We start from the raw sequence: 24,299 nt of genomic DNA, 5'->3' as shown, positions 1-24,299 counted from the left end.
CCACAGCTGGAACCAAGAAGGCTGTGTCCCCCTTCCTCTGGGCGTCCTTCCAGTCTCTGGCGGTCAGGTAACGACAACCTCAACCCCCCCGGACGATTGCCTGAATCAGACTGTGCTCCCCTGATCTTAAGCCAGGTCAGACATCTGAGGGGAGCCCAGATACTTCGTTCCTCTTTCCACCAGAGCTTCCCCTTTCTTGGCCACTGGTTCCCAGAGCTCTGGCTCTTACTCGGCTGGGACGAGGAGTTGCTAAGAACGGTTTCTTCCCCATACAGCTGGGCTTGCCACTTACCTGCCTCTTTACCCCCTTTCCAGCAGAGGGACCCCCGGATCCCACTTTCCCAGGGAATGTGGGGAATGGGGGTTGGAAATGAAGGAAGCCCAGTACCAGATGTAAGGTGGAGGGGGGGGTTGGTGAGAGGATATGCAGGGAAAGGCTAAAATGGTACCAACTGGGTCAGAGGGGTGAATTATTTAGAAGAAAAGACCAGGCTCAGGTTTTCCTTGGCCATGTGGCTTTTCCAGGGGCAGAGGGTGGCCCCTCCCTACTCAGGGGCCCAGCCAAGACTGACCTTTGACCCCCACCCCAGAGACCAGTGAACCATTAACTCCTCTCTGACGTGAGCCTTCCCACACTGGCCCCTCCCCTCCCTAACCCCGCCCCAAGGCAGGTGGGCTAGGAGTTGGGGGGTGTCCATCCCAGCCTTCTATCTGACGTGGCCTCCATTCCACCTGACTGCCTGGAGGCTGAGCCCTGCTCCCCTTTCCTGACTCAGGAGCGCCTTGGCGTCCACAGTAAGACCTGCCCAGAACCTGAAGCGACAGCTCCCAGACTGCCAGTGAGGGTGAGGCCCTGTGGTCTGAGGGGAGACTGAGAGGTGGGGCAGGATTGCGGGGTGAGGTCTTGGGGACAGGTGGGCAGTCAGCTCTGGGTCAGGTGAGGGAGGCATTCCGGGTCAAGGAAGGTGGTCCAGGAACTGGCAAATAAGAGGCTGCTCCAGAAGGAGGCGAGGGGGAGGGAGAAAGGAGGCTAGAATAGGGGCTGCTGCTAGGTTCAAGGTGGGATGGTCCAGGGAATGAGAATTCCCCGGGCCCGAGCTGGACAGCAGAGCAGAAGCCCAGGCCCTTCCTCCTTGTTCTTACAGGGCACATCCTCAGGATGCTCCAAGGGGAATAGAAGCCAGAACCAGAGCCTCTATCCCATTCCCCCCCGCCCAGTAATGGGGTCCCCAGTGAGTCATCTGCTGGCTGGCTTTTGTGTGTGGATGACCTTGGGCTGGGTAGGGGGCTCAGCCCCCAACCTGGGCCCTGCTGAGCAGGAGCAGAACCATTACCTGGCCCAGCTGTTTGGCCTGTATGGGGAGAACGGGACACTGACTGCAGGGGGCCTAGCGCGGCTTCTCCACAGCCTGGGGCTAGGCCGAGTTCAGGCCCTCCGCCTGGGACACCACCACGGGCCTCCAGCTGGTCGAGCTGCAGCCCCAGCGGGAGACAATTCCACGCACAGGTACTGACCCTTCCCCCACCCCGAAAGGCCACATGCCCCACTCTTCTCAGGGCTTGCATCAGTCTCCAGTTGCCTAGCTCTGGCTTCCTAAAATCAGATTCCTGGAATTACAAATTTTTCAAAATCTGACTCCCTGTATTCCTTCACGGCCCCCTTTGCCTCTCTGCCTTTTAATTCTCCCCTCTTCCAAATCCCTGGGCCCTTCAACTCCTTGCTCTTAGTCCCAGTGCTCAATGTCTGTAGGCTGACTTGGCTCCCAATTTGTAGCACTTTTGGCTGCGCCCCCCCAAATTCTCTCACTGTCACACACACCCCCCATTCCTAGACCCTCCTATAAATCGACAATTCTCAGATCCTCCTAGAACTGACATTCCACGGTTTCTGGGTCCCAGGAACTCCAGCTAGTGGCTGTTCCTTCCTTTCCCCCCAAAGCGCCCTAGGAGCCTCAAGGGGAGTGTCTTTCTTCTTTTTTAAAGATTTATTTATTCGAGAGAGAGCGTGCGTGAGCCAGCAGGGGGGGAGGGGCAGAGGGAGTCTTAAGCGGACTCCACGCTGAGCTCAGAGCCCGACTCAGGACTGGATCTCATGATCCTGAGATCATGACCTGTGCTGAAACCAAGAGTCCATTGCTTAACAGACTGCACCACCCAGGCGCCCCTCAAGGGGAGTTTCTTAAAGAACATGAGCCAGCTGACTTGCTATCCTATCCATTCCAGATCACAGGACCCCGAGCTGAGTGTGGATGTCTGGGCGGGACTGCCTTTGGGTCCCTCGGGGTGGGGTGACCCAGAGGAGCCAAAGGCCCCAGCATCACCCCATGGGCCAGCGCCCTCGGGCCTGGACCTGTTTCACAGGCTCCTGCTGCTGGACCATTCATTGGCTGACCATCTGAATGAGGATGTGAGTCTGATGATCTCTAGGTGCGGGGGAAGGACCATGGGATTTGGATGGCCTGAAATGTTTAAAGAGTAATTTATTTTTTTAAAAGATTTTATTGATTTATTAGAGAGAGAGCAGGAGCAGGAGGAGAGGGAGAAGCAGGCTTCCCGCTGAGCAGGGAGCCCGACACAGGCTCGATCCCAGGACCCTGGGATCATGCCCCGAGCTGAAGGCAGACACTTAACCAACTGAGCCACCCAGGCGCCCCTAAAGAGTAATTTAATACAGTTAATTTAAAAAACCCAGTCCAGGTGTGATCTTAGGGCATGTTATTCCAGTAGTGGAATACGGTTCCTCTGGGCTCAGCGCACATGAGCCCACCCCTAAATCTCCAAGACCTGGTTTAGGGACCACACTTGGCAAAGCAGAGAATCCAGAGAAACAGCCCACGGTAGGATTTAGGGCTGGCTGTCTGGAGAGGAAACCTGCAGGGAAAGGAAGGCTATCTTCAGCCAGGAACTGGGCTTGTTCCATGTACACCAGAGGGCAGCAAAAGCTAACTCTGAAGCGGGCCTGGAGCGGGTGAGCACCCCTTCACAGGGGGCATTCAAGCCAAGGCTGGATGAACATGTGACAGGGCTGTTGCAAGGAAGGTTGGATGGCATTTCGAGTTCTTTCCCTTCTAAGATTCTGCAATGGAGGGCTCTAGTCCAACCAACTCCCTCACCAAATCGATGAAATCATCAGGGGCTTGAGAGGGAGGGAGATGGTGGCATTGTTTACTGGCCCCCAATCTGTATTGAATTGAATATCTGCACTGGATTGAATATTCACTAATAATTAACACACACTGATCATACAGAACTATCCCTAATCCCTGATGCACCTGCTGGGGCGAGCAAAGGGGACCCAGGAGAGAGACCCAGGAGTCCATGCAATGGAAGGACAGACATTAAAGATCTGAGTCACAGTTCTCAGCGATGCCCCAATGTATGACCTCCAACTCAACTCCCCTAGTGTCTGAATGGCTCCCAGCTGCTGGTCAATTTCGGCCTGAGCCCCGCTGCTCCTCTGACCCCTCATCAGTTTGCTCTGCTGTGTCCAGCCCTGCTTTATCAGATCGACAGCCGTGTCTGCATCCAGGCCGCAACCCCAGCTCCCCCAGGGGATCTTCTGTCTGGTCAGTGGGTGAGAGTGGGTGGCAGGGTGCCTTGAGTCCTGGTAGGGAGTGGGCCCTTAGCCAAACAAGGGGGTTCACTGGGGCCTCCCCTTGCAGTGTATCTCTGCCCCACCTTGCTTCCGAGGCCCTCCGGCCATCCCTAGCCTAACTTCAGTCCCTGGTTCTCCCCAGCCCTGGTTCATAGTGCCCTGGCAGTCCTGCTGCTCAGCCTCCCTTCTCCCCTCTCCCTGCTACTGCTGCGGCTCCTGGGACCACGTCTGTTGCGGCCCCTGTTGGGCTTCCTGGGGGCCCTGGCCGTGGGCACGCTTTGTGGGGACGCGCTGCTCCACCTGCTGCCACATGTACGTGAAGCCCCTTCCTCGCTCCGCCCGCCCCGCGGAGGTGGACAGCCTCCGTGTCCCCAAGGGATTCCCTCCCCCTTCCTGTCAGCCCCCACGCTGCACTCCCCAGCCCTGGCTGCAGCCCACAGCTGCCTTCTAGTCGAGAGCGAAGGAAGGCTTGCCGCCTCCCCCACAGGAGGGGGCTGTGGTCTGCGCGCGGGCTTCTGGGGTCTGCGCACGGGCTTCTGGGGTCTGCCCTGACCCCCTCTCTGGCAGGCACAAGGAGGGCAGCACGCTGGACCTAGCGGACCACCAGAGGAGGACCTGGGACCGGGACTGTCGGTACTCGGAGGTCTCTTCCTGCTCTTTGTGCTGGAGAACGTGCTAGGGCTTTTGCGGCGGCGCCGAGGGCCCAGGCCAGTGAGTGATACCCTTTTCTCCTCCTTCTGCCCAAACCAGAATTCTGGCCAAGAGCAGGGCCACACAAGCCAGGACGTGAGGCGCCCACAGTCTGCTCCTGGCTCGGGGGGCTCTGCCGTTTGCCTGAGGGGGCAGGACCCGACAACTAACAGGGAGTGGGTAGGGGCTCCTCAGCATAGACCCAGGATTTCTGGCTGAAGGGCCTCCTCTCCCAAGTCCAAGTCAACAAGAAACAGGGAGGTGCCAACCCGGGAAGGGAGTGGAGAGGCCCCAAAACACCCCCAAGTGCTAGAGGTGAGCCCAGGTGTTCATTTCCCCAGCTGGGAGCCTGGCCTCTCCTTAGCCCCCGGCTCTGCTGCCTCCTCCACCAGGAGGGATACCCTCCCATTTCAGAGATGCTGCGGGCGAAAAAGAAAGGATCTCAGAGTACCGGCCCTGGACCTGGAGGATGGCAGTGGGACGGCCCTTCAGCCCCTACAAGCAGCTCCAGGTAAGCAGAGAAAATGAAGAGTAGGCTCCCCGCTCCCAGCTCTCCCCTGCAGCCACGGCAGCCACCAGCACTGTCCTTGTCCTTCCTGCAGACCCAGAAGCTCAGGGCCGCAGGGAGCAGGCCAGCCAGCCCCCACCAGCCCCAGCCCCCACTGGGCACCAAGGCCACAGTCACGGGCACCAGGGTGGCGGTGGCGCCAACATCACGTGGATGGTCCTCCTGGGAGACGGTCTGCACAACCTCACTGATGGGCTGGCCATAGGTGCGAGGGGAGCGGAAGGAGGAAGGCAGGGCCCAGGAGAGGGCTCCCAGGAAGTGGGGGAGAGGAGGAAGCGACGGCCGTGCCCCTGGGGAGAGGTTTCCCCCAGACTGCCGACCTCCAACCCTGCCAACCCCAGGTGCTGCGTTCTCCAATGGCTTCTCCAGTGGCCTCAGCACCACCCTAGCAGTCTTCTGCCACGAGCTACCCCACGAACTGGGTAGGAACGGCAGAAATGGGGTGGGGTGGACTCCAGAAAGGAGAGGACTGGGAGGGGGGGGGCGGGAGGGGCAGCCCTGGCTCATACCCCCCCACCCTGTCCTCTCTTCCACACAGGTGACTTCGCAGTGCTGCTCCAGGCAGGGCTGCCCTTCCGGCGCTTGCTGCTGCTGAGCCTGGTGTCTGGAGCCCTGGGACTAGGGGGTGCAGCCCTGGGGGTGGGGCTCAGTTTGGGCCCTGTCCCCCTCACTCCCTGGGTGTTTGGGGTCACTGCTGGGGTCTTCCTCTATGTGGCCCTTGTGGACATGGTGAGAGGTGTGGGGCGCTGCGGAGAAAAGCAAGGGAAGTGGGGAGGTGGGTTCGGCGGGGAGGGAAGTACCAGTCTCTCCACTTCCACCCCCCCCCGGCCACCTGGAAGGGTGCTGGAGCCCAGGCCCGGGGGAGTCTGAGAAACAAGGGCCTGGAGGAGTTCGGAGGGGCTACTGGTACTTTCCGATGCCTCCCTCTTGTGCTTCAGGGCGGGGGGGCAGAGACAAGGCCAGGATCCTGACGTTCTTCCTTTCTTTCAGCTACCAGCCCTGCTTCGTCCTCCCGAGCCTCTCCCTACGCTCCATGTGCTTCTGCAGGGGCTGGGAATGCTGCTGGGGGGCAGCCTCATGCTCACCATAGCCCTGCTGGAGGAGCAGCTATGGCCCCCAGTCTCTGATGGCTGATGGGGGCCGGTGGAAAGGCGTCCAGGTTGCCCTTCCTTCCCCCCAACCACAGGAATGGAGGCGGGACACAGGGCCAGTAGGAGCAATAGGATTTTAATAAACAGAACCCATCCCAAAGCCATGACTACGACAGTTGTACTTGCACCAAAACAGCATAGAAAACCAGGATGTGGTGGGAGGAGGGCTCAAAGCAGGTGGGGGCGGGGGGAGAGGACATGAGCAGGGGCCTGGAGGGTGCAGGGTGCATCCATCTGCAGGGAGAGCATTGTGCTTTAGCCCAGGGAGGTGGGGGAAGGGTGGGGCAAATGCACTGCAAGGTCCCCACTTTTTCCTGCTGCCCTCAGCACCCTGGGGATACAGGCATCTGGGCAGATCTGCCCTTTATTGCTGCCCACCAGCATTAAACACCCCCGACCCCAACACTAGCACCACAGGCGGATCCGGGGCAGGGAGAAGGGCGGGAACGGGAAAATTGCTTAGAGAAAGATTCGACTAGAATCCAGTGAATTGTGCTCAGTTCTCTTTACTTCCTACAACCGAGTACATGGGTCACGGGGTGGAGGGTGCGACAGGACATGAAACATGCCCCTCGGTGCCCCCAACACACCCCTGCACACAGGATGGTGGTGTCTGCAGCATCACAGGTCATGCAGGGCACGGGGAAGGGGGGGTTCACACACACAGAGACGCCCACAGCGGGTACCAGAGAACACCCCTGAATATACACAGCTGTACACAGGGAACCCCCAGGTCCCCAACCCAACCCTCTCCCCTGTCTTGCCGTCCCCCAGGCCGGAGGAACTGTATTGCTTTGAGAGAGCCACCCTGGGGGCCGCTCTGCCAGGCACCCTCCCCTCCCCTCCCCCCACCCCCATTTTGGCACATCTGCAAGACACGCGGCAGCGAGAGTAGGCACCCTCCCTCCCAGGCTTCTGTGGCTTGGAGTTGAGGAAGGGGGTAGGAGACTTTGTCCTCCATCCTGCCCCTAGCCCTTCCCAAACCCCTACCAAACCCACTCCAGCCAGAACCCACCCCCACCCCCTGAAACACACACATACAAAGCTGAGCTATCCAGGAATACAGGGGAACAAGGAGATTGTCCAGGACAGGAGCGGAGCAGTCGGGAGAAAGGACTGGAAGCAGAGACCCCACCCTGGTGTGGGGGTAAGACTGGCACGACAGCTACTTTAGTGCAATTGGAGAGGGTGCCCAGAGTGAGGGGTGGGGATGGGAGGGGAAGGCTCGCCCCGACTTCCCTGGGCGGGGGGCAAAGCCAGGCTCCCCAGGGAAAGGGCCTAGCAGGAGCGAGCGAGGGCCAAGGGCAGATGCTCTCGTCACCCGCCACCCCCTGCCCTCCCAAATGCAGTGACAGTGTCCCCCTCACACCTACATGGGCAACAGCAGCCTCGGAGTCAGTACCTTCAAGTAATTCATAGAACAGACCCTCCCCACCCCAGCTTCCTCCCATCTCTGGGATTTGGTCGCTTCTCTAGGGTTGGGTCGGGGGAGGAGGGAGTTCCCAAGTCAGGCCCTTCCCTCTCCACCTCCCTCTTCCCAGACCACTGGGCTTGGTCCTCAAAGATTCCTTGCCTCCGCCCCTTGCCCACCTTGGGTCAAGGCCACGGAGGGCTGGAGCCACCACAATTCGAAGGGAAGGGGCTGCTTTGCTCCTTATCCCTCCTTCTTAAAAGGTAGGGTTCAAACTAGGCAGGATGGGGCCCCATACTGGTTTGCCCCAGGAGGAGGGCTTCTGGGCTAGGGTCTGTAAGGCTATTTTCCTTTGCGGTGGGAAGGGGAGGTGGGGATGAACACGGGGTGTGGGGAGAGGGGGAGAAATGGCGGAGAGGGATGGAGGAAGGGGCCTCCCTGCTGGAGCGCAGTCGCTGGAGTCATTCGGACGAAGAAACACTCCTGTGCATAAGATACAGAGCGGGCCTGCTCCCAGCCCCTCCAGCCAGGCCCCACCCTCACCTCTTGGGGTCCCTTCAAAGACCCCAGAGGAGGTTTCGGGAGTACAGCTGCAGAACCGTTCACTCTGGCCCCACGCCCCCCACCCCACCCCCAGCCTCTCCTCCCCTTCTAGGTCCGGGGAGTAAGAAGGTGCTCGGGTGGGCAGACAGCGGTGGAAACAGTATTGAGTTTTCCTTTGGTTACATATTGAAGGCAAAGGTGAGCTGGACTTACAGTCAAAACGGATAGGGATGAGGAAGGAAGAGGGGCCATGCTGGGGTTGGAGAGGGAGGCAGGCCCTCCTCAGCCCCTCCACCCCAAGGAACACATGTCTAAGTGGGGTGGCAGTCCCTCAGTCTCATCTCTCCCACCCCCCACAGCACCAAACAGAAGGAGAAGCCCCCTCCCCCAGGGGCTGCTCCCCACCCCAACCTGGGCTGTACATTCAGTGGTTTTCAGCAGTCCTATGGCTCAGGGGGCCACAGCGGGGGAGGTGGCCCATCAGTCTCAGTTGGACAGTGGCAGTGACCCGGGTCTGTTGGCCCATCCTGGGACCCACAGTTTGTGCCATTTGTTTTTCTGAAGGATAGTACACAACCCTACCAAAGCCACCGCCCAATCAGAAACGTCTCCCCAAAAATCAGAAACTAAAAACTGGCTCTTTTCAACTCGCCCTCTGATTCACAAGCCTGTTTCCCTGTCTCCTATGTAGCCCTCGCTCTGTCTCCTTTGCTGGGACCTGGGGCTGCTCCCAGGGTCCTCACGTAAAATAGGCCTTTTCTCAAAAGTGCTTATTACTTGAAGCAAGTGCTTTAGAGCTGCGGTGGGGAGAGGGGGAGGGAAGAGGGAGGGTGAAGGGAAGGTGTTTCCTCCCCACCCTACCCCCTGAAGTTTGGGGGGCATTCTGCCTGTTTTACTTCTCCACACCCGTTTAAGTCAAAGAGGTTTTAAAAAAAAAAAAATCTTAACATTAAAATAAATATGCAGTGGCCATGAGAATGGTCAAAACACTTCAAAAAACACTAGGGGCTGGGGAGCCCGGGGTGGGGTGTGGGATTTCCTTTGGCATAAGGAGAGGAGGCTGCTCGTCCTCCACGCCCCCTCACAGCCACACGAGGAGGGGCAGAGGACCCCCCGACCTGCCCCAGCACTGCTGACGGGGTGCTGAAGGGGCAGTGGGGGAAGAGGCAGCCACCAGAAATCTCATCTAGCAAAACAATGGGGCTCCTGACAAATACTCAGGTTCTTCCTGTCATCGCCAAACATTGATAAAGGAGAACACGACTGATACCCCGAGTCTTCTCTGGAGGACCCATCGCTCTGCTCCCCCTGCCCCCCGTCACCTAATTCCCAGCACCAAAATGAGAGGGAGGGGGTGGAATGGGAAGATTTCAGGAGAGCTGAAGTCAGGGGCAAGCTTTGCAGAACCAGCAGGGGTGGGGGCGGGGGGCTGCAGCCCTTAAGAGAGGTCACATTGATTGTCGTATAGGGGAGGACAGGGCGTGAAGGGAGGTGGGCAAGAGGGGTGTCACAAGGCCCTTTGGCTTTGAAAACAAACCTAAAAACTAAAAGCTGCACAATCCTTCTCACCAATAATGGTCATTTGGAAGCTTTGAAATGGTTTAGGAACTGAGGGTCGGGGGAAGCAAGACACAGAGAGAGGGGATAAAGAGAGACCACGACAAAAAAAATAAGGACTTGGGCAAACACCGCAGGCTTCAGGGAACCAGCATGAGGTATGGTTAAGGGTATCTGGCAGGGAGGGAGGGGTCCCTGGGATGCCCCCCCTCCCCTCAGCCCCTCCTTGGCGAAGGCGGCAAGACTTGCAGGGGACACAACTGAAAAGTGGGTGAGGTCGTGAACAAAGCAAGCGTGGGTGGGGGAAGGAGACTGAGGGCTCCCGGGGCGGGGGGGAACCCTGTACTGTGTAAACGAAGCCTGTCCAGTTCTCAGGGGACAATACTGATGGCAGCCAAACTGGGCAAGGATGCACTGTGGGGGTGGAGGGGGCATGACCTCTATTCAAGTTCTGTGTCTTGGCCCCTGGCTGAGGTATTGAGTGTGAGGAAAGGAACACTGGGCTATGGGAGTGGGTCCAACTGTCCAGGAGGCTTAGCTGGGAGATGGATGGACAGGGCATCGGAAGGGACCAGGGCCAAATTCAATGCTACATTTAGAGAGAAAACTGCCCCCTCCTCACTCTGGCCCAGTTTGGCTTTGGGGGATCTTCTCAGTGCAGCCCCTAGCTCAATCCCATCTCTCCCCGCGACCGGGAGGGCAGGGACCAAGCCTCAGCGTGTGTATTCATCACTCCCTAGGTCAGAGCTTCATCCTCACACTGGAGGGGAAGCTGGGGTCCCGAGTAGCCACGGTCCCTAGTCTGCCCTGCCCCTCCCACCATCTTTGGCTTCAGATCAGGAGTGACTGGGGGCAGTGGGTACTCTTGGACATAACGGACAGTGGGGGCACAGAGGAACTATGGGTTTGGGGGGGCACAGGAGGAAGAACATGGTCCTTCCCTCCCCACACATGCAAACACATGCCTGAAACACACAGGACATACTAGGGCTGTGGTTTTGAAATGGGCAGGAAATTAATTTGTTTCTTCCCCTAAAGGATAAAATGCTTACTTAAAAATTCATGACAAGCCTCAAAGTTAAGGGAGAGGGGAGCCAGGGAGGGAAAGGCCACAGGCTCTGCCCTCCCAAAAGAAGTTAAAAGAAAGAAGCAAGGTTAAAGTGCGTGGTTAGGGGGCCAGGCCAGCAGTGGAAGGGAGTCAGGGAGGAGAGCAGGCTGTGGGGGCAGAACCAGCCCTTGATTTGCATATGAGGAGCCAGGGGAGAGTGCAGGATTGGGGCCCAGGTACAGTAGTTGCTGCTTCAAGTGTTCTGCATTTGAACTTTAGGGGTGACGGGGTACAGAAGTGGGGGAAAAGCTCCAGGCCCCAGTGCTAAATACCCTCCCCCCTCATCCACTAGCTGCCCCTGAAGGGGGAGGGGGACACCCCCAGAGTGCTCACACAGTACCAGAAATTAAGGCTTCTCACTGCTGCGGGGATGGAGGGGCCAGCCGAGCAGGGAGGCAGTGATGGGTATGGAAGAAGAGGAGGGATCTGCCTGGCAATAGGGGCAGGGGGAGGGGGACACAGAGAGGAGAGGCAAAGGGAGGGGTGGGGAGAGTTGGCAGCAGAAAGGGGGAACTGAGAGATGGGGTAAAAGAGAGGGTAGCCAGGCATTTAGCAATCATTTGGGGACACTTGGCAGAAGGGGTTGCCCTGGGGGTGCCAAGGGCCTGGGGTGCTCCCTGTCGGTCCCAGACCCCTGCCAGGCCAGGATGGTGTGGCAAAGGGGTGAGCAGCTGCTCCCCAGTGCTTCCCCCCCTCCATCCCCCCCACCCAGTCGTGTTCTCCTTTAAAGTGCCCTAAATGTATAGACTTTTTCTAAATAAATAGAATAAGGTATCAAGCCACCGGCAGGGGAAGGGACACTGAAGAGGGGCTACTCCGAGTAGCAGCCGTCTAACCCAATGGCGCCGTGCCGCTCCTGGCTGTAGGGGCAGGAGGCCCCGTGGGGCAGGGCGCCACAGCCACCCACCGTCTTGGCTGCTGCAATGCCGCAGTTCTTGAGCAGGCTGAAGCTGAAAGGACTGACGGCGTCCTTGGGTGGGAAAGGCTTCATGGTGGAGAGGATCAAGGCCAGGCAGTCTGCCACATCTTTGTTGGGGGCGCAGGCCAGCGCTGGGGTGTGACCTGCAGGGCAGAGGGGGAGAACTGAGGCACGGGGTCCTGCATCCCCAGGTCCCTACCCACCTTCCCCCAGGCCCTGAGCTCTCATCTGAGGAGGGGAGCCGAGGCAGGCAAGCACCCAGCACCGTCAGAATTCAAGGATGATGAGGGCCCAGCGGGGCGGGCGGCGGGGGGAGGGTGTGTGTGTGTGTGTGACAGGCAGACTGTCAGAGTGTGGGGTAAAGGGCGGAGCACAGGGGACACAGGATGGGAGGCTGAGGTGTGTGGGAGGTCTTCCTGAGGAGCCTGCTGGCTCCGGCTAGTTCTGTCAGACTGCCCTCAGAGACTCTAGCGTATTGGTATTGGGTCTCTGCTCTGAAGAGTTCCCCTGGGGAAAAAAAAAAAACCCCAGTTTATAGCAAGGTTAAGAAGTCACCTCCTGAAGAATGTCCCTGACCCCAAACCCGGGAGAGGCGGGGGGCTCTGGACCCCACCCACCTTCTTCATCCACAGCCAGCACTGTGGCCCCACGACTCAGCAGGGCCTGCACCACAGAAGCTAGACCGTTCCGGGCAGCAATGTGGAGTGGCCTTGGAAGAAAGGAAAAAGAAGCGAGAAGTCAGCGGGGTACGCTGCCCTTCCACACCCAGCCGGAGTAGCACGAGTGCTGAACAAATACTCTTGAGTTCCAGAGAACCCCTGGAAGGCAGGTGGCTCTTTCCTCACCCACCTGCCTCCCCCAGCCAGGAGCCCCCTTCCCCAGGCACTCACATCTGCAGCGCACTGTTGGTAGCATTGATAAGGCCAAGGTCTTGGGTTTCTGCCAGGATCATGAGGGCACATTTCTCATGGCCCTGAGGGAGAGGAACAGAGATGGAGTGGAAGCAGACAGGCTGCAGAGCGGGAGTTGGGGAAGAGGGTAGGGAGGACAAAGAGCTGTACAGGCTGGACAATGCTGATGGCCACGCCAGTCCGCCCTCCAGCTGGGCAGCCACCCCACCCACCGCCCCCGTCAAGCCCTGCTCCTTGCGCGGTCCTCGCCACCACCGATCCAGATCATACCTTGCTACAAGCCAAGTGGAGGGCAGTGTTCTTGTTCTCATCCAGCACAGTAAGGTCTGCCTTCCCTCGATACAGCAGAAATTCTGCGAGAGAGAGGGGGTAGAGGACTAATGCCTGCCCTCCAGGGCAGCAATCCTCATGGCTGCTGGCCCTCCCGCCTGCGTACACTTTGCAGGCCATCTGCAGAGGATGAGCTGTCCAAAGACATGCCTCCTGCTTCCTGAGCCCCGCCACAGGCAGGGCTGCCCCATCCTGCAGAAACCCAAGGGGAGAGGGCAGTCCTCCCTCCCACGCACGGCCCCTACACACCCACAGCAGCGGTCTGGCCGTTCTCAGCCGCCGTCATGAGCGCGGTGCGGCCAGTGTGGTCCGTGGCGTTCACCTCGGCTTGATGCTGCAGCAGCATCCGGAGCCCAGATATGTTGTCCGCGAAGGCAGCGGCGTGAAGAGGGGTCCTGGGGAGGGGGAGCGGGGTGTCAGGGCAGAGTGAAAAGGGAAGGCTCGTTCTCCTGAGCAGAAAGAGGCCGGAGACAATCGAGGCCTCTCCCTAAGCCTTCCGCCACTCACCGTCCTTTGGCATCTCGGCTGTTCACAATCTTGGCACCCAGAGCTCCCAGCAGCATCTCTGTGGTGCTGTCCTGGTTATTAATTCTGGGGGAAGAGGAAGGGTCAGCAGGAAGGACGAGGGAAATGGAATGCCTGTCCTAAGCCCCGGTCACAGATAGACCCTCGGGCGGGGCTGAGGCGTAGGAAGGGACTTACACTGCACAGTGCAAAGGAGTGAAGGGGTTTCCCTCCAGGTATGAAAACGGGCTGTGTTCAAGTAACAACTCCAGACAATCTTCATGTCCTGAGCAGGAGAAAGCAAGAGCAGCGGGGGTGGAGAGGGACAATGACCACCTCTGTCCGGTGCCATCTCCGGACACTCCACTTCCAGATCTGGCTTAACCCGGGTCCCTTCCTCAAACCCACGGGGCCTCAGTCTCTGTTCTGCTCTGCCCTCCCCCACGCTGCACCCCCCACTCCCGTGCCCGCCAAGGCCCCAGGCCCGCACCAGTGTAGGAGGCCCAGTGCATGGGCGAGTATCCACTGTAATCCACGCCAGCATCCAGGGGGTCTGTGGAGAGGGCAGCCTGCAGCAGTGTCCGCAGCACAGCAGTGTGGCCGCAGGCGGAGGCCAGGTGAATGGGGGTGCGGCCCTTGAAGTCTCGGCACAGCACAAATGCGTCGTGGTCCAGCAGGGCGGCCAGGCAGTCCTCGCAGCCAGTCACTGCCTGTGGGTGACGCGATGGCGTGAGGGAGGGTGCAGGGCCACTCCCTGCCCAATGGCCAGTCGCTGGAGCTCCCCCCGGAATGAGAACCATTTCCAGGGTGCCCATCCTCGTCTTTACAACAACTCTAAGTGTTTAGGAATCAACGTCTCCTGCCTCCATCCTCTCTATGCCAACAGACAACCAGAATGGCAAAAGTTGATTCTGGCACCATGGAGTAGGGGACAAATGGCAATGTCAAAGGACTAAGGGATCAAAGCATCCCCTGGGGATGAGGAGACAGCTTGAGGCCAGGTGATGGTGGAGAAGGCCTGAGACAGTGGCATCATTAGCCAGTGGGCCAGGATAAGGGTCTGGGTATCCTGGAGCAGGGTCTGGGTAGTGAGCATGTGGCTGTATGAGATTACAAAGCAAGGGAATCAGGGAGATCTGCTACAGATGTCAGGTACTCATCCTGGAGCAAACACAGTAAGGCCCAATAAGACCCTGGGCACAAAATACTGGCCCACCTGCTAGACAATCTGCTGTCCTACTGCTGATGGGTCCTGTGCTCCCATGTCCAGGCCTGTCTGTGAGCAGCCCCACCCAGGAAGTCACTCACCCCACGGTGGAGGGCAGTGCGGCCCCGGAGGTCAGCAGCATCAGCTGTGGATCCTTTCTCTAGCAGCAGATGGACACAATCCACGTGGCCATTCATGATGGCCAGCATCAGTGGGGTTCTACAGAGGGGGCAGGAGAAAGGTGAGGGCCCGCAGGGACAGTAAAAGCTGCATCCTGCCCCTGGCCCACACTCACTGTCCATAGGCATCCATGACATCTGTGATGTCAGCTCGTTCCCCACTGTCGATCAGCAAGTGCAGGGAATCAGTGTGGCCAGAGGCAGCTAGGAGAAAAGGGTCTGTGTCAGGGTACTGTCAAGGGGAAGGAGGCAGCCAGGTCAAGCATAAAGGACTCAAGGGTGATGACGGGAAGACCTGGGGGGGCAGGCCAAAGTCTTGGGCGATAGGAAGGCATGAATCAGGACGTGAAGTTTCCATTCTCCTCGCCCTGCTCCACTCCCAACCCTAACCCCATTCAGGAGGGATCTGGGACCAGTCTCCAAGGCTTGGTATGGCAAGGGGAGGGAAGAGCGTGATGGGCGTACTAACCAGCAGCGTGCAGGGGGGTCCACTTGCGTTTGCGCTCCTTGATGAGTGCAGAGGCGCCATGGGCCGTAAGTACCTCCACACACTCAGTAGAGCCTCGCTCAGTGGCCAGGAAGAGCGCGGTCCGGCCCTTGTGGTCCCTTACATCCAGATTCACCAGCGTCTCGGCCAGTGTCTTCAGGGCTTCACAGTGACCGTTGTAGGCCTGGAGGCGGGGTGGGGGGGCAGAAAACCAATGGGTACAGCTCGGGACACCGCCCCCACTCTGCTCTTGGGCCCAATGGGGAAACGCCAGCGGCAGTCCTCCCCAGGAGTTCTTGGGCCCCTCGGGCTCTCAACCTGCACCATGCCCACCCCTCCCTACACCACTGCTTGCTTGCCACATCCCCACAAGAAGGCAGAAGCCAGGACAGAGTCACAGTGCTCATGCCTGCGTGTGGGCCTGGGGCAGGTAGGGACAAGGAAGGCAGGGGGAAAGGACTGAGGACTCACAGCTAAGTGCAAAGGGCTGACTGGAATGGTGCTCTCCACATCCTCCAGGCAGTTAAAGGACATTTCTAAGAGCTGCAATGGACAGGAAAGTAGGGGCTGAGGGTTCTCAAACTCCTAAGATGTTATCCCCCATCCTTCCCCACAGTAATCCCCTAAGCTCCTGGAGCTAGAGACATCTGAGTCAACCACCCCTTGGTTTCAGAATCCACAAACACAAAGGTGACTGCATGCCCTGCCCCTGCTTCCTCTACTCCAGGCCAGATCCCACACATACCAGTTCGAGGTTCTGTCTGTTGCCGTAGGCGGCTGCATAGTGCACAGCTGTGTAGCCCTGCCTGTCCCGCAGGGAGGGGTCTGCACCGTTATCCAGTAAGAACTCCAGACAGCTGGGGGACAGGGGCAGACTGTGAGGCAGGGACAGGCCCAGCTGGGGAGGACCCGGTTGTGGGAAGATCAGAGGACAGGGGCAAGGGAGCCCCTCCAGGCCTCACTGGCCAACACCCATCCTCTGCTCTATGGAGGCTAACTCCTGCCCATTCGACCCCGGCTCCAGACCCACCACCTCCTTCACATCACCCCTGAACTGCTCTGGCTTCAATGCCTTCCTTTATCTTTGGAACACTCTCCTAGAGAACCTAGAGCACAATTACCAGTTATCAATCTGCTGATCAACATTTTCCACCCACCTCCAGACATGCTGACCCCTCCTACCTTCTCCTTCCAACCCATTTGAAGAAGTCCTACTCATCTCAAACTCGCTCCCAGCCTCCTCCCCTCTATGGGGCCTTCCCCAACCTTCCCTGAGGTGCCTCTTCCTCTGTACTCCCTTGGCACCCTTCTTAGTAGGGTCAGCCTAGAAGTACTAGCAGTAATAGTAATACTTAGCACTTACTACTTGTCAAGCATTGTTCTAAGCACTTCATGTGTATGAAACCATGAACTAAATGGTTTCATCTTATTCCTACCATGGTTAAGGAAATTGAGGCACAGAGAGGTTGTTATCAAAGGTCACACAGTTGAGTTTCTTTGATTGTAGTTATACTTTTTTTTTTTTTTAAGATTCTATTTATTTGACAGAGAGAGACACAGCAAGAGCAGGGACACGAGCAAGGGCAGTGGGAGAGGGAGAAGCAGGCTTCCCGCCGAGCAGGGAGCCGGATGTGGGACCCGATCCCAGGACCCTGGGATCATGACCCGAGCCGAAGGCAGCCGTTTAACGACTGAGCCACCCAGGCGCCCTGTAATTATCCTTCTTTAAAAAAAAAATAATCCTTTCATTTCAGAACACCTGTAGATTTACAGAAAGACTGAAAATAGTCTAGAGTTCCCATGTACTCTGCACCATTCTCCGTGTTGTTAACATCTTATGTTAGAACGCATAAGTGCCCTTTTATTTACATTTCCCAACAGATTATGAATTTCATAGGGCAGAAATTTGGGGTAATTCATCTTTTTTTTTTTTTTTAGAGAGGAAAGGGGGAGGAGCAGTGGGAAAGGAAGAGAGAGATTCTCAAGTAGGCTCCAAGCCCAGCACGGAGCCCGATGTGGGGCTCGCTCTCGTGACCCTGAGATTCTGACCTGAGCCCCGAATTCACAAGTCAGATGCTTAACTGACTGAGTCACGCAGGCACCCCAAGGGTTAATTCATCTTTTATCTTCGGTACCTAGCACAGTACTTAGTACCTAGTAAGTAAATCCTCACTTAATCCTTACGGAATAGATAAATGATTTGGAGCGTTTAGCTCTTCTGATTCCCTCAGGAAGACCATCCGTTCCCTGAGGAAGGAACTAGGTCTCATACTTCTGTTTTGACCCACAGTACTCGGTCTAGGACTAGGCCCCGAGGGCTCCAATCGCCCTGCCGGCGGGCCAGCTGCGGAGCCTCGGCAGCGAGGGCCAGGCCCGGAGCGCACACTGCTGGGAAAGCGCAGCCCGGGGCCAGGCTACTCACAAGAAGGCCTCCTTCCTGCGGGACTCCTTCAGTGGCTCGTCCTCTTCAGCGTCGTGGCTGGAAGGTGAGTGGGGTTCCGCTCTGGAGCACAGACAGTGAGGTCGGGGGAGGCCCAGGGGAGTGAGTGGGGCGGAGAAGGCAGAGTTGGGGGGGGGCTCTCACCTCCTGTAGGTGTCAGAGGCAGCGGCGTAGTGCAGGGGAGAGCAGCCTTTGCAGTCGGCCTCGTTGACGCCCGCGCCCGCCGTCACCAGCGTGACCGCACACTGGTAGCTGCCGTTGGCGGCTGCATAGTGCAGCGCAGTCCTGCGGTGAAGGCGAGGAGCGTGGGTGGAAGAGCCGGGGCGCCCCGAAGCTGCTCTGTAATCCTCTCCCCGCTTAGTCCCCGCCATCGTCCGTCTCTCTTATCCGACCTTCCCCACGTCTACTCCTGCGTACCGACCCACCTTCCAAACTTGTCTCTCCTCCTCAAGTCAGCTCCACTGCTCAACAGCAAATTAAGACATTCAACGTTCCTATAAGGAAAGAGGATGAGGGTTGATAAAGCGAGAGCCTCAAGGAGAAGCCACAGGCACAGGGAGGGGCAGAGGAAGGATGGCGCCGGACAGCCCTTTCTGCTGTGACTGTTGTCACTGTGACAGGGGGACACACCTGGGCAGCAGAGGAGGGCCCAGACCCTTGGCCAGATCTCTTCTCAGCACCTGGGAGAGGGAGAACTTACCCTCCAGAAGCAGCAGCATGAAGACAGGTGCGGCCAAGGTTGTCAGGCGTGTTGATGTCAAACCCAGCGGAAAGCACGTGCTCATTGCTGAGTGAGGACACAATGCTGTACAGCTGACCTGCAGGGCCAGAACAGCCACAGATCCCGTCTGAGGGCCCTGAGCAGAGTGGGGAGAGGCCCCAACCCGCCTGCACACCTGCCCAACCCCCAACCAGTCAGCACATACCTGAGGAAAGAAGCTTACGACAACAGTCAGAGAATCCAAAGAGAACAGCTAAGTGCAGAGGGAACATGTCGTGAATGCCGCGCCTGGGGAGAAGTTGAGGCACTCAGTCCTTAGGTCCAGGAGAGACCAGTTATAGACCTCTTTTCTGTGCCCCCCACCCCCAGCCCAGGAGACAGCGAGGTTTTGCAAGCTTCCTTTCTGCAAGCTTCTTCGTGCCTCCACGTTTGACATGAGCAGCCTGTACAGACCCGAGGGGTCCCGACTCACCGGGCGGTATCCGCGCCATTGGTCATGAGGGTGCTGATGAGCAGCTCGTGTCCGTAGCGAGCAGCCACGTGCAGTGGCGTGTTCCCAAATTTGTCAGCACAATCGATCTCGCTGCCTGAGAGGGGAGGCACACGAACTCAGGCCAACCTTAGGCTCCAGACCACTCACACTAGCTACCATGGGAGTGCTTGTTATGTGTCATGCCCCAGGCTAAGCTTTCCACGTGTGTTATCTTGTTTGTAAGTCTTAGGGGATGGGCCAGGCAGACCAGGGCCATTTCCACAGGTGCCTTGCTCAGAGCTCTAGGTGCCCATCCTCACTGGAAGGTCGTGTGGGAAGTGGAATCAAGACACAAAGGGGCTTCTAGGGATGAGTTCTCTGGGGGAGAAGAGAGCACAAAGTCTCCAGAGTCCATACCATTCTGGATGAGGATCTGGGAGCGGGTGAAACGACCATGGATGGCAGCCATGTGCAGAGGACTTTTCCCTTCCTTGCTCTGTTAAAATATGGCAAATTTTTTTTTTTCAGTGCAAGGCACTGAGAAGGCCCTGTTCCCCCTTCGAAAGGACACATCTCTGAGGATGGACTGGTCTTGGGGACATCTGCTCAGCCCACACTCTCCTGGGTCCCTGGCAAGGTCTGATCAACCCAGAAAGCAAATGGACAATTCCCCAGAGTTATCCAGAGGAGAAGATATGGTCAGGACCCCCAGGGCCGGGTTTCTCTCCCAGGACCCCCAGGGCCAGGCTGCAGCCTCATCCCTTTAGGCACCTGGTAGTTGACATCGGCCCCATTATTGACCAACAGCTCCAAGCAGAGAGCGCCGTTGGTGGAGACTGCAGCCACATGCAGTGGCGTGAAGCCCTTGTCATTCGGCTGGTTGACATTGGCTCCTGCATTCACCAGCTCAATAGCCACAGCATCCTGGCCCAGGTAGCAGGCGATGTGCAAAGCTGTGTTTCCAAAAGCGTTGGGCTCGTCGATCTGGATTTCCAGGGGTGCAGGGAGGGTGCAGGCATAGGGAGGTATCGGTTTAAATAAAATGGAAGCCAGCACAGATTCCCAGAATTCCAACAACCACCCGAGACACCTCAGGTTCCTGACTCAACAGACTGAGCCTATTCCCTATAGCCAGTGTTATTCACCACGTCTCACCGTATCCTGCCGACCTCCCCAAACCACTCCAACCATTCCAGCACGCTTCTGTCTCCACCCACAGACTCTGACCTCCACCTCCCTGCCCGTAGTGCCCGGCCCCCTGACCTCAGCCCCCATCCGGAGCAGGTACTTCACCACTTCAATCTGACCACTGGCAGCCGCTGTATGGAGTAGCCCGTAGCCTTTGCGGTCCTTGCAGCCGAGGTCCGCGCCCCGTGCCACCAGCAGTTTTAGGACCTCCAAATGCCCTAGGAAGAGCGAGAAGGCTCTCAAGGGGGTGGAGGGTGAACTAAGACCCCAAGCGCCTCTCTCCAAAGGCTGCAACCCCCATCCCTGCCTTAGAAATCCTGTCAAATTCTTCCTCTTTCCACGAACCCTTCCTCACCTAGAAAAGCTGCCCAGTGCAGAGGCTGCCGCTCCTTTTTGTCACAGACATTCAGGCTGGCTCCCTTGTTCAGGAGCAGGTTCACCGTCTGTATCAGGAGATGAAAGACACCTGTTCAGAGCCAGGTTCATGCTTTCAATGTACCTAAGGGCAGAAGCCTCAGTTCCTGAAAAGGCTGAGGCAGCCACATGTCTTTGTTCTTGAACAGAACAATCTGGAGAACTAGAGGGAACAGAGGAAGCAGAGAGTAAGAAGCAGATCCCATATAGATTTGTAAGTTTGAGGGAAACTCAAGGGAGTCTCTTCATATGATCTGGTGGTTCTTAAATTCTTTTGAAAAATCTTCTAACACGTTTGAAAAACATGGACACTCGCTTCAGAAAAAGGCAGGTACACAAACATTTTCCAGGCAACTTCAGACAGTTTACCTTGGACTTAAAGTCCAAGTCAAGAATTTCAATCTAACCCAACCATTCCCTTGGTGCTTGAGCCCAAGTGTCTATATAGTCATCCAGACCGCTGCTCCCCAGACCTGAGGGCCCAGAAGCAGAGGAAGGTGGGTGGGGTGGGGTGGGGTGGAGTGGGAAGGGAAGGAAGGCACAGGACTGGGCTGGGTATGGACTAGAGCAGTCCTCACCTCTAGATGCCCACTATGCACTGCGTGGTGCAGGGCACTGCGCCCACTCCTGTCAGCCACGTTGAGGCTACTCAACAGGGGTGCCAGAGCCTCAGCACACTTGGTGGCCCGGTTGGCGGCAGCCACGTGCAGTGGGGTCTGCCACAGCTTGTCCCGGGCATTCACATCTGCTGAATGTGCCAGCAGCAGTCCCAGCACCTTCTGTTATGGAGCAGGGGACAGGAGAGAAGACAGAGGGGGAAGTAGGAGGTAAAACAGATAGTGGAGGGAAGAACCGGTCAGCATGGCACATGTAGCCCCATCCCCCCAAGCCCCCAGCACAGAGTCTCTTCTCATTTTTCCAACATACGTAGCCTCTCAATGCCTACTTCCCATCTTCTGGATCTTCTGAGAGTTTAAAATCTTGCCTACGTTGCTGAGGAAAGCATGGTCCCTTCCTCTTCTCCTCAAGCCACTTGGTATCACTCCCCAACCTCGACCCTGAAAATTTTCACCCACATATACAGCTCTGACCAAGCAAATCCACATATATAGAGGATCCCAATCCCTCACTACTTTTCACTAGAAAAATACAGACTCCTGCTACCCTTAATACTCTCCTACAGTCCTTCCATAGGCAGCAAAATCACTTCCATTACCTCAGTAAGCAAACAGATGCTGGTTCCTCTCTAAAACTCAGGCTAAAAGGTCCATCCTAATCACAACCCACCCCATTCCCATTGGCCTTAGTCCCTCCCCCTGGTGGTTGGAGCCAGGGAACTGACCATGGAACCTAGAGAGAGGTCTCCTTCCCCGCCTTCCCCCACCCCCCCAGGGTTGATGAACCCAACTGATGAGGCATGTTCGACCTCTGTGTGTCAACTTTCATGCTGCTTGAGGGGCAGGGACGCAACAGATCACTACCCTCAATCCCTCCATCACAAGGTAAGAAATCTCAGTGCCCAGAGGGGGATCAGACTCCAAGGTGGCCCCCCAGGGACGGATGAGTCACTCAGGCCTGGCAGCAGGGCCCCCTGCAGTCTGCCAGCCCAGTGTTAAGCTCTCCCCTGACGTCACATCAGCTGGCAACACTCAGCCCCCCTTACCAGCCAGTTCTAGGGGTAGGAGGGAGGGGCCAAGGTCTAGTCTCCTGACCTAGGGGTAGACCAGCTTGTAAGCAGACAGCTGAGGCTCTCCCATCCTTAACTTCCACCTTTATCCAACTCATCCTCTTTGAAAGGGTGAAAGGACAGAGGAGGCCGGTACCTCATTTCGGGAAGCAGCAGCGCGATGAAGAGGGGTCAGCCACAGTGTGTCCTTAGCATTGACATTAGCACCTGTGGGGATATAATTTCCTCTTTTTGGTGGGAGGTGGACAGCAAGTGGGGAAGGAAGCCAGTAATCAGGCCAAGGAATACAGATAGAGATGAAGGCTCTCCCAGACCAAGTACCAGAGAACAATTCTTGGATATGAAAAAAAAAAGAAAAAAGGCTCTTCCCTCAGGTCCCCTCCCTAGGTGCCACACCTTCCAGCTCCCCACTTTCACCTGACATCAGTAGCAACTGGAGGATGGGGACATCACCTACGTAGGCAGCAGCATGCAATGGGGTCCGCCTCTCTTGGTCCTGGGGAAGGCAGAAAAGAGCAGCAGTTGTGGTGGAGGGTGAACTATCAAGGACCCCAGCCCAAGTCTTAGAGCTCCAGGCCTTTCCCCACCTCTTCCGATAGGTTCTGCAGCCTCCTAAATCCCTATCCTAGGTCAAAACAAGCACCGAGGGAGGGTGGAGTCGTGGAGTCAGGGAGTCAGGGAGTCGGGGTCAGGGCCAAGGGGCTGTGAGGCAGTCTCCTTCTTCCAGGAGGGGCGGGGGCGCTGCAGACACTGATGGTTCAGAAGAGAACACCGTTTCTGGGCATCCTCAGCTCCACTGGTCTATGCTTCAAGCCTGACCTGCTCTGCATCTCCAAATGTAGAGCAGGCGCCCATCCCTGGGCAGAAGGAGCTGCGGCCTCATCCGAGCCAAGGAGCCACGGAGCCGCCCCACTGGTTGGGAGGGGTCCAGAACACCAGGGCCCAGATTACTGGCTCCCCATCCTCCCTGATCCCAACTTACCAGTACATTGATGTTCTCCTTCTGTGAGAGGAGGGAACGCACTTCCTCCACATCTCGGCTAAAGATGGCCTGGACCAGGGGCGGCTGCAGGAAGAACCGGCGTTCAGAGAGCGGGCCGGAGCGGAACCAGGGGAGGGGGGCGAGGCGGGGGGGACACCTGGTTTGATGAGGGGCGTCGCTGGAGGGGCTCCGCTCTGGGGTCCTGGCTGCAGGGGACTCCCGCGGCATTTTGGCCGGTCGCCAGGCCCCCAAGGACACCGGCTCGGTTGAGGGGAGCACGGCGTGGGGCGGGGCGGGAGCCGCGGGAGCCCCGGGCTCGGGCCCAGCCTAGGCCTCACATCCCCGGGCTCGCGTGGCGGCGGCGCCGGACCCTGGAAGGAGGAAGCGGGCAAGGACAGGAGGGCTGACCTGGTCCGTGATGCTGAGGATCCCCATGGCCCGGCCCGGGCTCCGTCCGCATCGAGCTCCCGGCGGCGGCGGCGGCGGCTCCACCGGGGACACGGGGCGGCCCAGGCGGCGGCTGCGGCGGCGGCTGCGGGGAGAGCGCGGCCCCGCCTACCGGGGGGCGGGCGAGCGGGAGCCCGCAGCGCTCCCTGGCGGCGGTCCTGAGCCGGGCCGCGGGGCGCTTACCGCGCTGACGGCCCCGGGCCTGGCGCCCTCGGCCCCACCCTAGCGCCCGGAACGGCCCCGGCGCCCCCCACCTCGCGCGCTGGTTCCCCGGCTCCCCAAGCCGGCCGCGCTGTGCTCTCTGCTCCAGTCTGGAGGCTCGGAGGGGGGCGGTTTTCTCAAAAGACGCAAGCGGCAACTCGGGCCTTGGCCCCACGGCGCCTCCCACCACCCAGCCCACCACAATGCCTCCGCCGGAGCTAACTCCTCCCGTCTGCTATTACATACCCCCAAATCCGCCTCAGACTTGGGGGAACAGGGGCGTGGAGATCTGGGGGCTGCATGTGGCAATAGCGCCAGAGAGAAGGAAGACGCGTATCTCCACTGGCGGTGACATGAATTGGGTAGGAAGGAAATAGCGAAAGTGCTCAAACTGCTGAGAGAAATCCCGAAAAGGACTCCCCAGCGGCAGAAAATCCCCACAAAGAGGCTGGGACAGCAGGCAGCTGAAGAAGGCCTCCAAGGCCAGCACAAGGAGCCCTTCCCAAATTCCTAATTACTCCACTGCCAGCTTAAGGCAGTAGGGTGGCTACACTTTAAGAGGCTCAATGGCTTCTCCCCAGAAAAGG

The 24,299-nt window shown here is 58.1% G+C and overlaps 2 protein-coding genes across 6 annotated transcripts; one reads left to right on the top strand and one right to left on the bottom strand.

The window, feature by feature from the left end:
• Positions 1-7: 7 nt before the first annotated feature.
• SLC39A5 (solute carrier family 39 member 5) lies at positions 8-11,317 on the top strand. 2 transcript variants are annotated; one of them, XM_027593081.2, is made up of 12 exons: positions 8-67; positions 777-845; positions 1,146-1,507; positions 2,224-2,407; positions 3,404-3,566; positions 3,738-3,907; positions 4,163-4,306; positions 4,700-4,796; positions 4,888-5,058; positions 5,195-5,275; positions 5,392-5,582; positions 5,844-11,317. In XM_027593081.2, the coding sequence occupies exons 3-12, from the start codon at positions 1,221-1,223 to the stop codon at positions 5,985-5,987; spliced, it is 1,632 nt and encodes a 543-aa protein (XP_027448882.1). In that variant the 5' UTR covers positions 8-67; positions 777-845; positions 1,146-1,220; the 3' UTR covers positions 5,988-11,317. The 2 variants fall into 2 exon arrangements, with proteins under 2 accessions (XP_027448882.1, XP_027448883.1); XM_027593082.2 differs by having other exon boundaries at positions 8-135.
• Positions 11,318-11,398: 81 nt separating this feature from the next.
• Positions 11,399-23,598, bottom strand: ANKRD52 (ankyrin repeat domain 52). 4 transcript variants are annotated; one of them, XM_027593077.2, is made up of 28 exons: positions 23,473-23,598; positions 23,065-23,148; positions 22,500-22,578; positions 22,219-22,289; positions 20,974-21,174; positions 20,337-20,424; positions 20,057-20,199; positions 19,565-19,777; positions 19,211-19,289; positions 18,794-18,908; positions 18,527-18,609; positions 18,301-18,418; positions 18,026-18,094; positions 17,745-17,885; positions 17,583-17,663; positions 15,906-16,017; positions 15,632-15,703; positions 15,143-15,344; positions 14,790-14,877; positions 14,596-14,713; positions 13,778-13,997; positions 13,486-13,573; positions 13,291-13,374; positions 13,033-13,178; positions 12,724-12,806; positions 12,433-12,554; positions 12,160-12,251; positions 11,399-11,685 (listed from the first exon to the last, which is right to left on the bottom strand). In XM_027593077.2, the coding sequence occupies exons 1-28, from the start codon at positions 23,497-23,499 to the stop codon at positions 11,435-11,437; spliced, it is 3,270 nt and encodes a 1,089-aa protein (XP_027448878.1). In that variant the 5' UTR covers positions 23,500-23,598; the 3' UTR covers positions 11,399-11,434. The 4 variants fall into 4 exon arrangements, with proteins under 4 accessions (XP_027448878.1, XP_027448879.1, XP_027448881.1 ...); XM_027593078.2 differs by having other exon boundaries at positions 12,433-12,515; XM_027593080.1 differs by having other exon boundaries at positions 11,485-11,685; positions 12,098-12,251.
• Between the last annotated feature and the right edge of the window lie 701 nt (positions 23,599-24,299).

The sequence above is a fragment of the Zalophus californianus genome, chromosome 9, assembly GCF_009762305.2.
Source record: "Zalophus californianus isolate mZalCal1 chromosome 9, mZalCal1.pri.v2, whole genome shotgun sequence".
In the NCBI taxonomy this organism is placed as follows: Eukaryota; Metazoa; Chordata; class Mammalia; order Carnivora; family Otariidae; genus Zalophus; species Zalophus californianus.
This window is presented reverse-complemented; position numbering and strand designations above follow the sequence as displayed.

Bases quoted from the DNA above. Each gene is read 5' to 3' on its own strand.
- ANKRD52 (XM_027593077.2), bottom strand. From the start codon at position 23,499: ATGGGGATCCTCAGCATCACGGACCAG. The intron at 23,149-23,472 runs GTCAGCCCTCCT...TTCTTCCTGCAG, and splicing joins TCCTCAGCATCACGGACCAG to CCGCCCCTGGTCCAGGCCAT. The intron at 15,345-15,631 runs GTGAGTCCTCAG...CCCCGCCTCCAG, and splicing joins TCAGCCCTTTGCACTTAGCT to GCCTACAACGGTCACTGTGA.
- SLC39A5 (XM_027593081.2), top strand. From the start codon at position 1,221: ATGGGGTCCCCAGTGAGTCATCTGCTGGCTGGCTTTTGTGTGTGGATG. The intron at 1,508-2,223 runs GTACTGACCCTT...TATCCATTCCAG, and splicing joins GGAGACAATTCCACGCACAG to ATCACAGGACCCCGAGCTGA. The intron at 4,797-4,887 runs GTAAGCAGAGAA...TCCTTCCTGCAG, and splicing joins GCCCCTACAAGCAGCTCCAG to ACCCAGAAGCTCAGGGCCGC.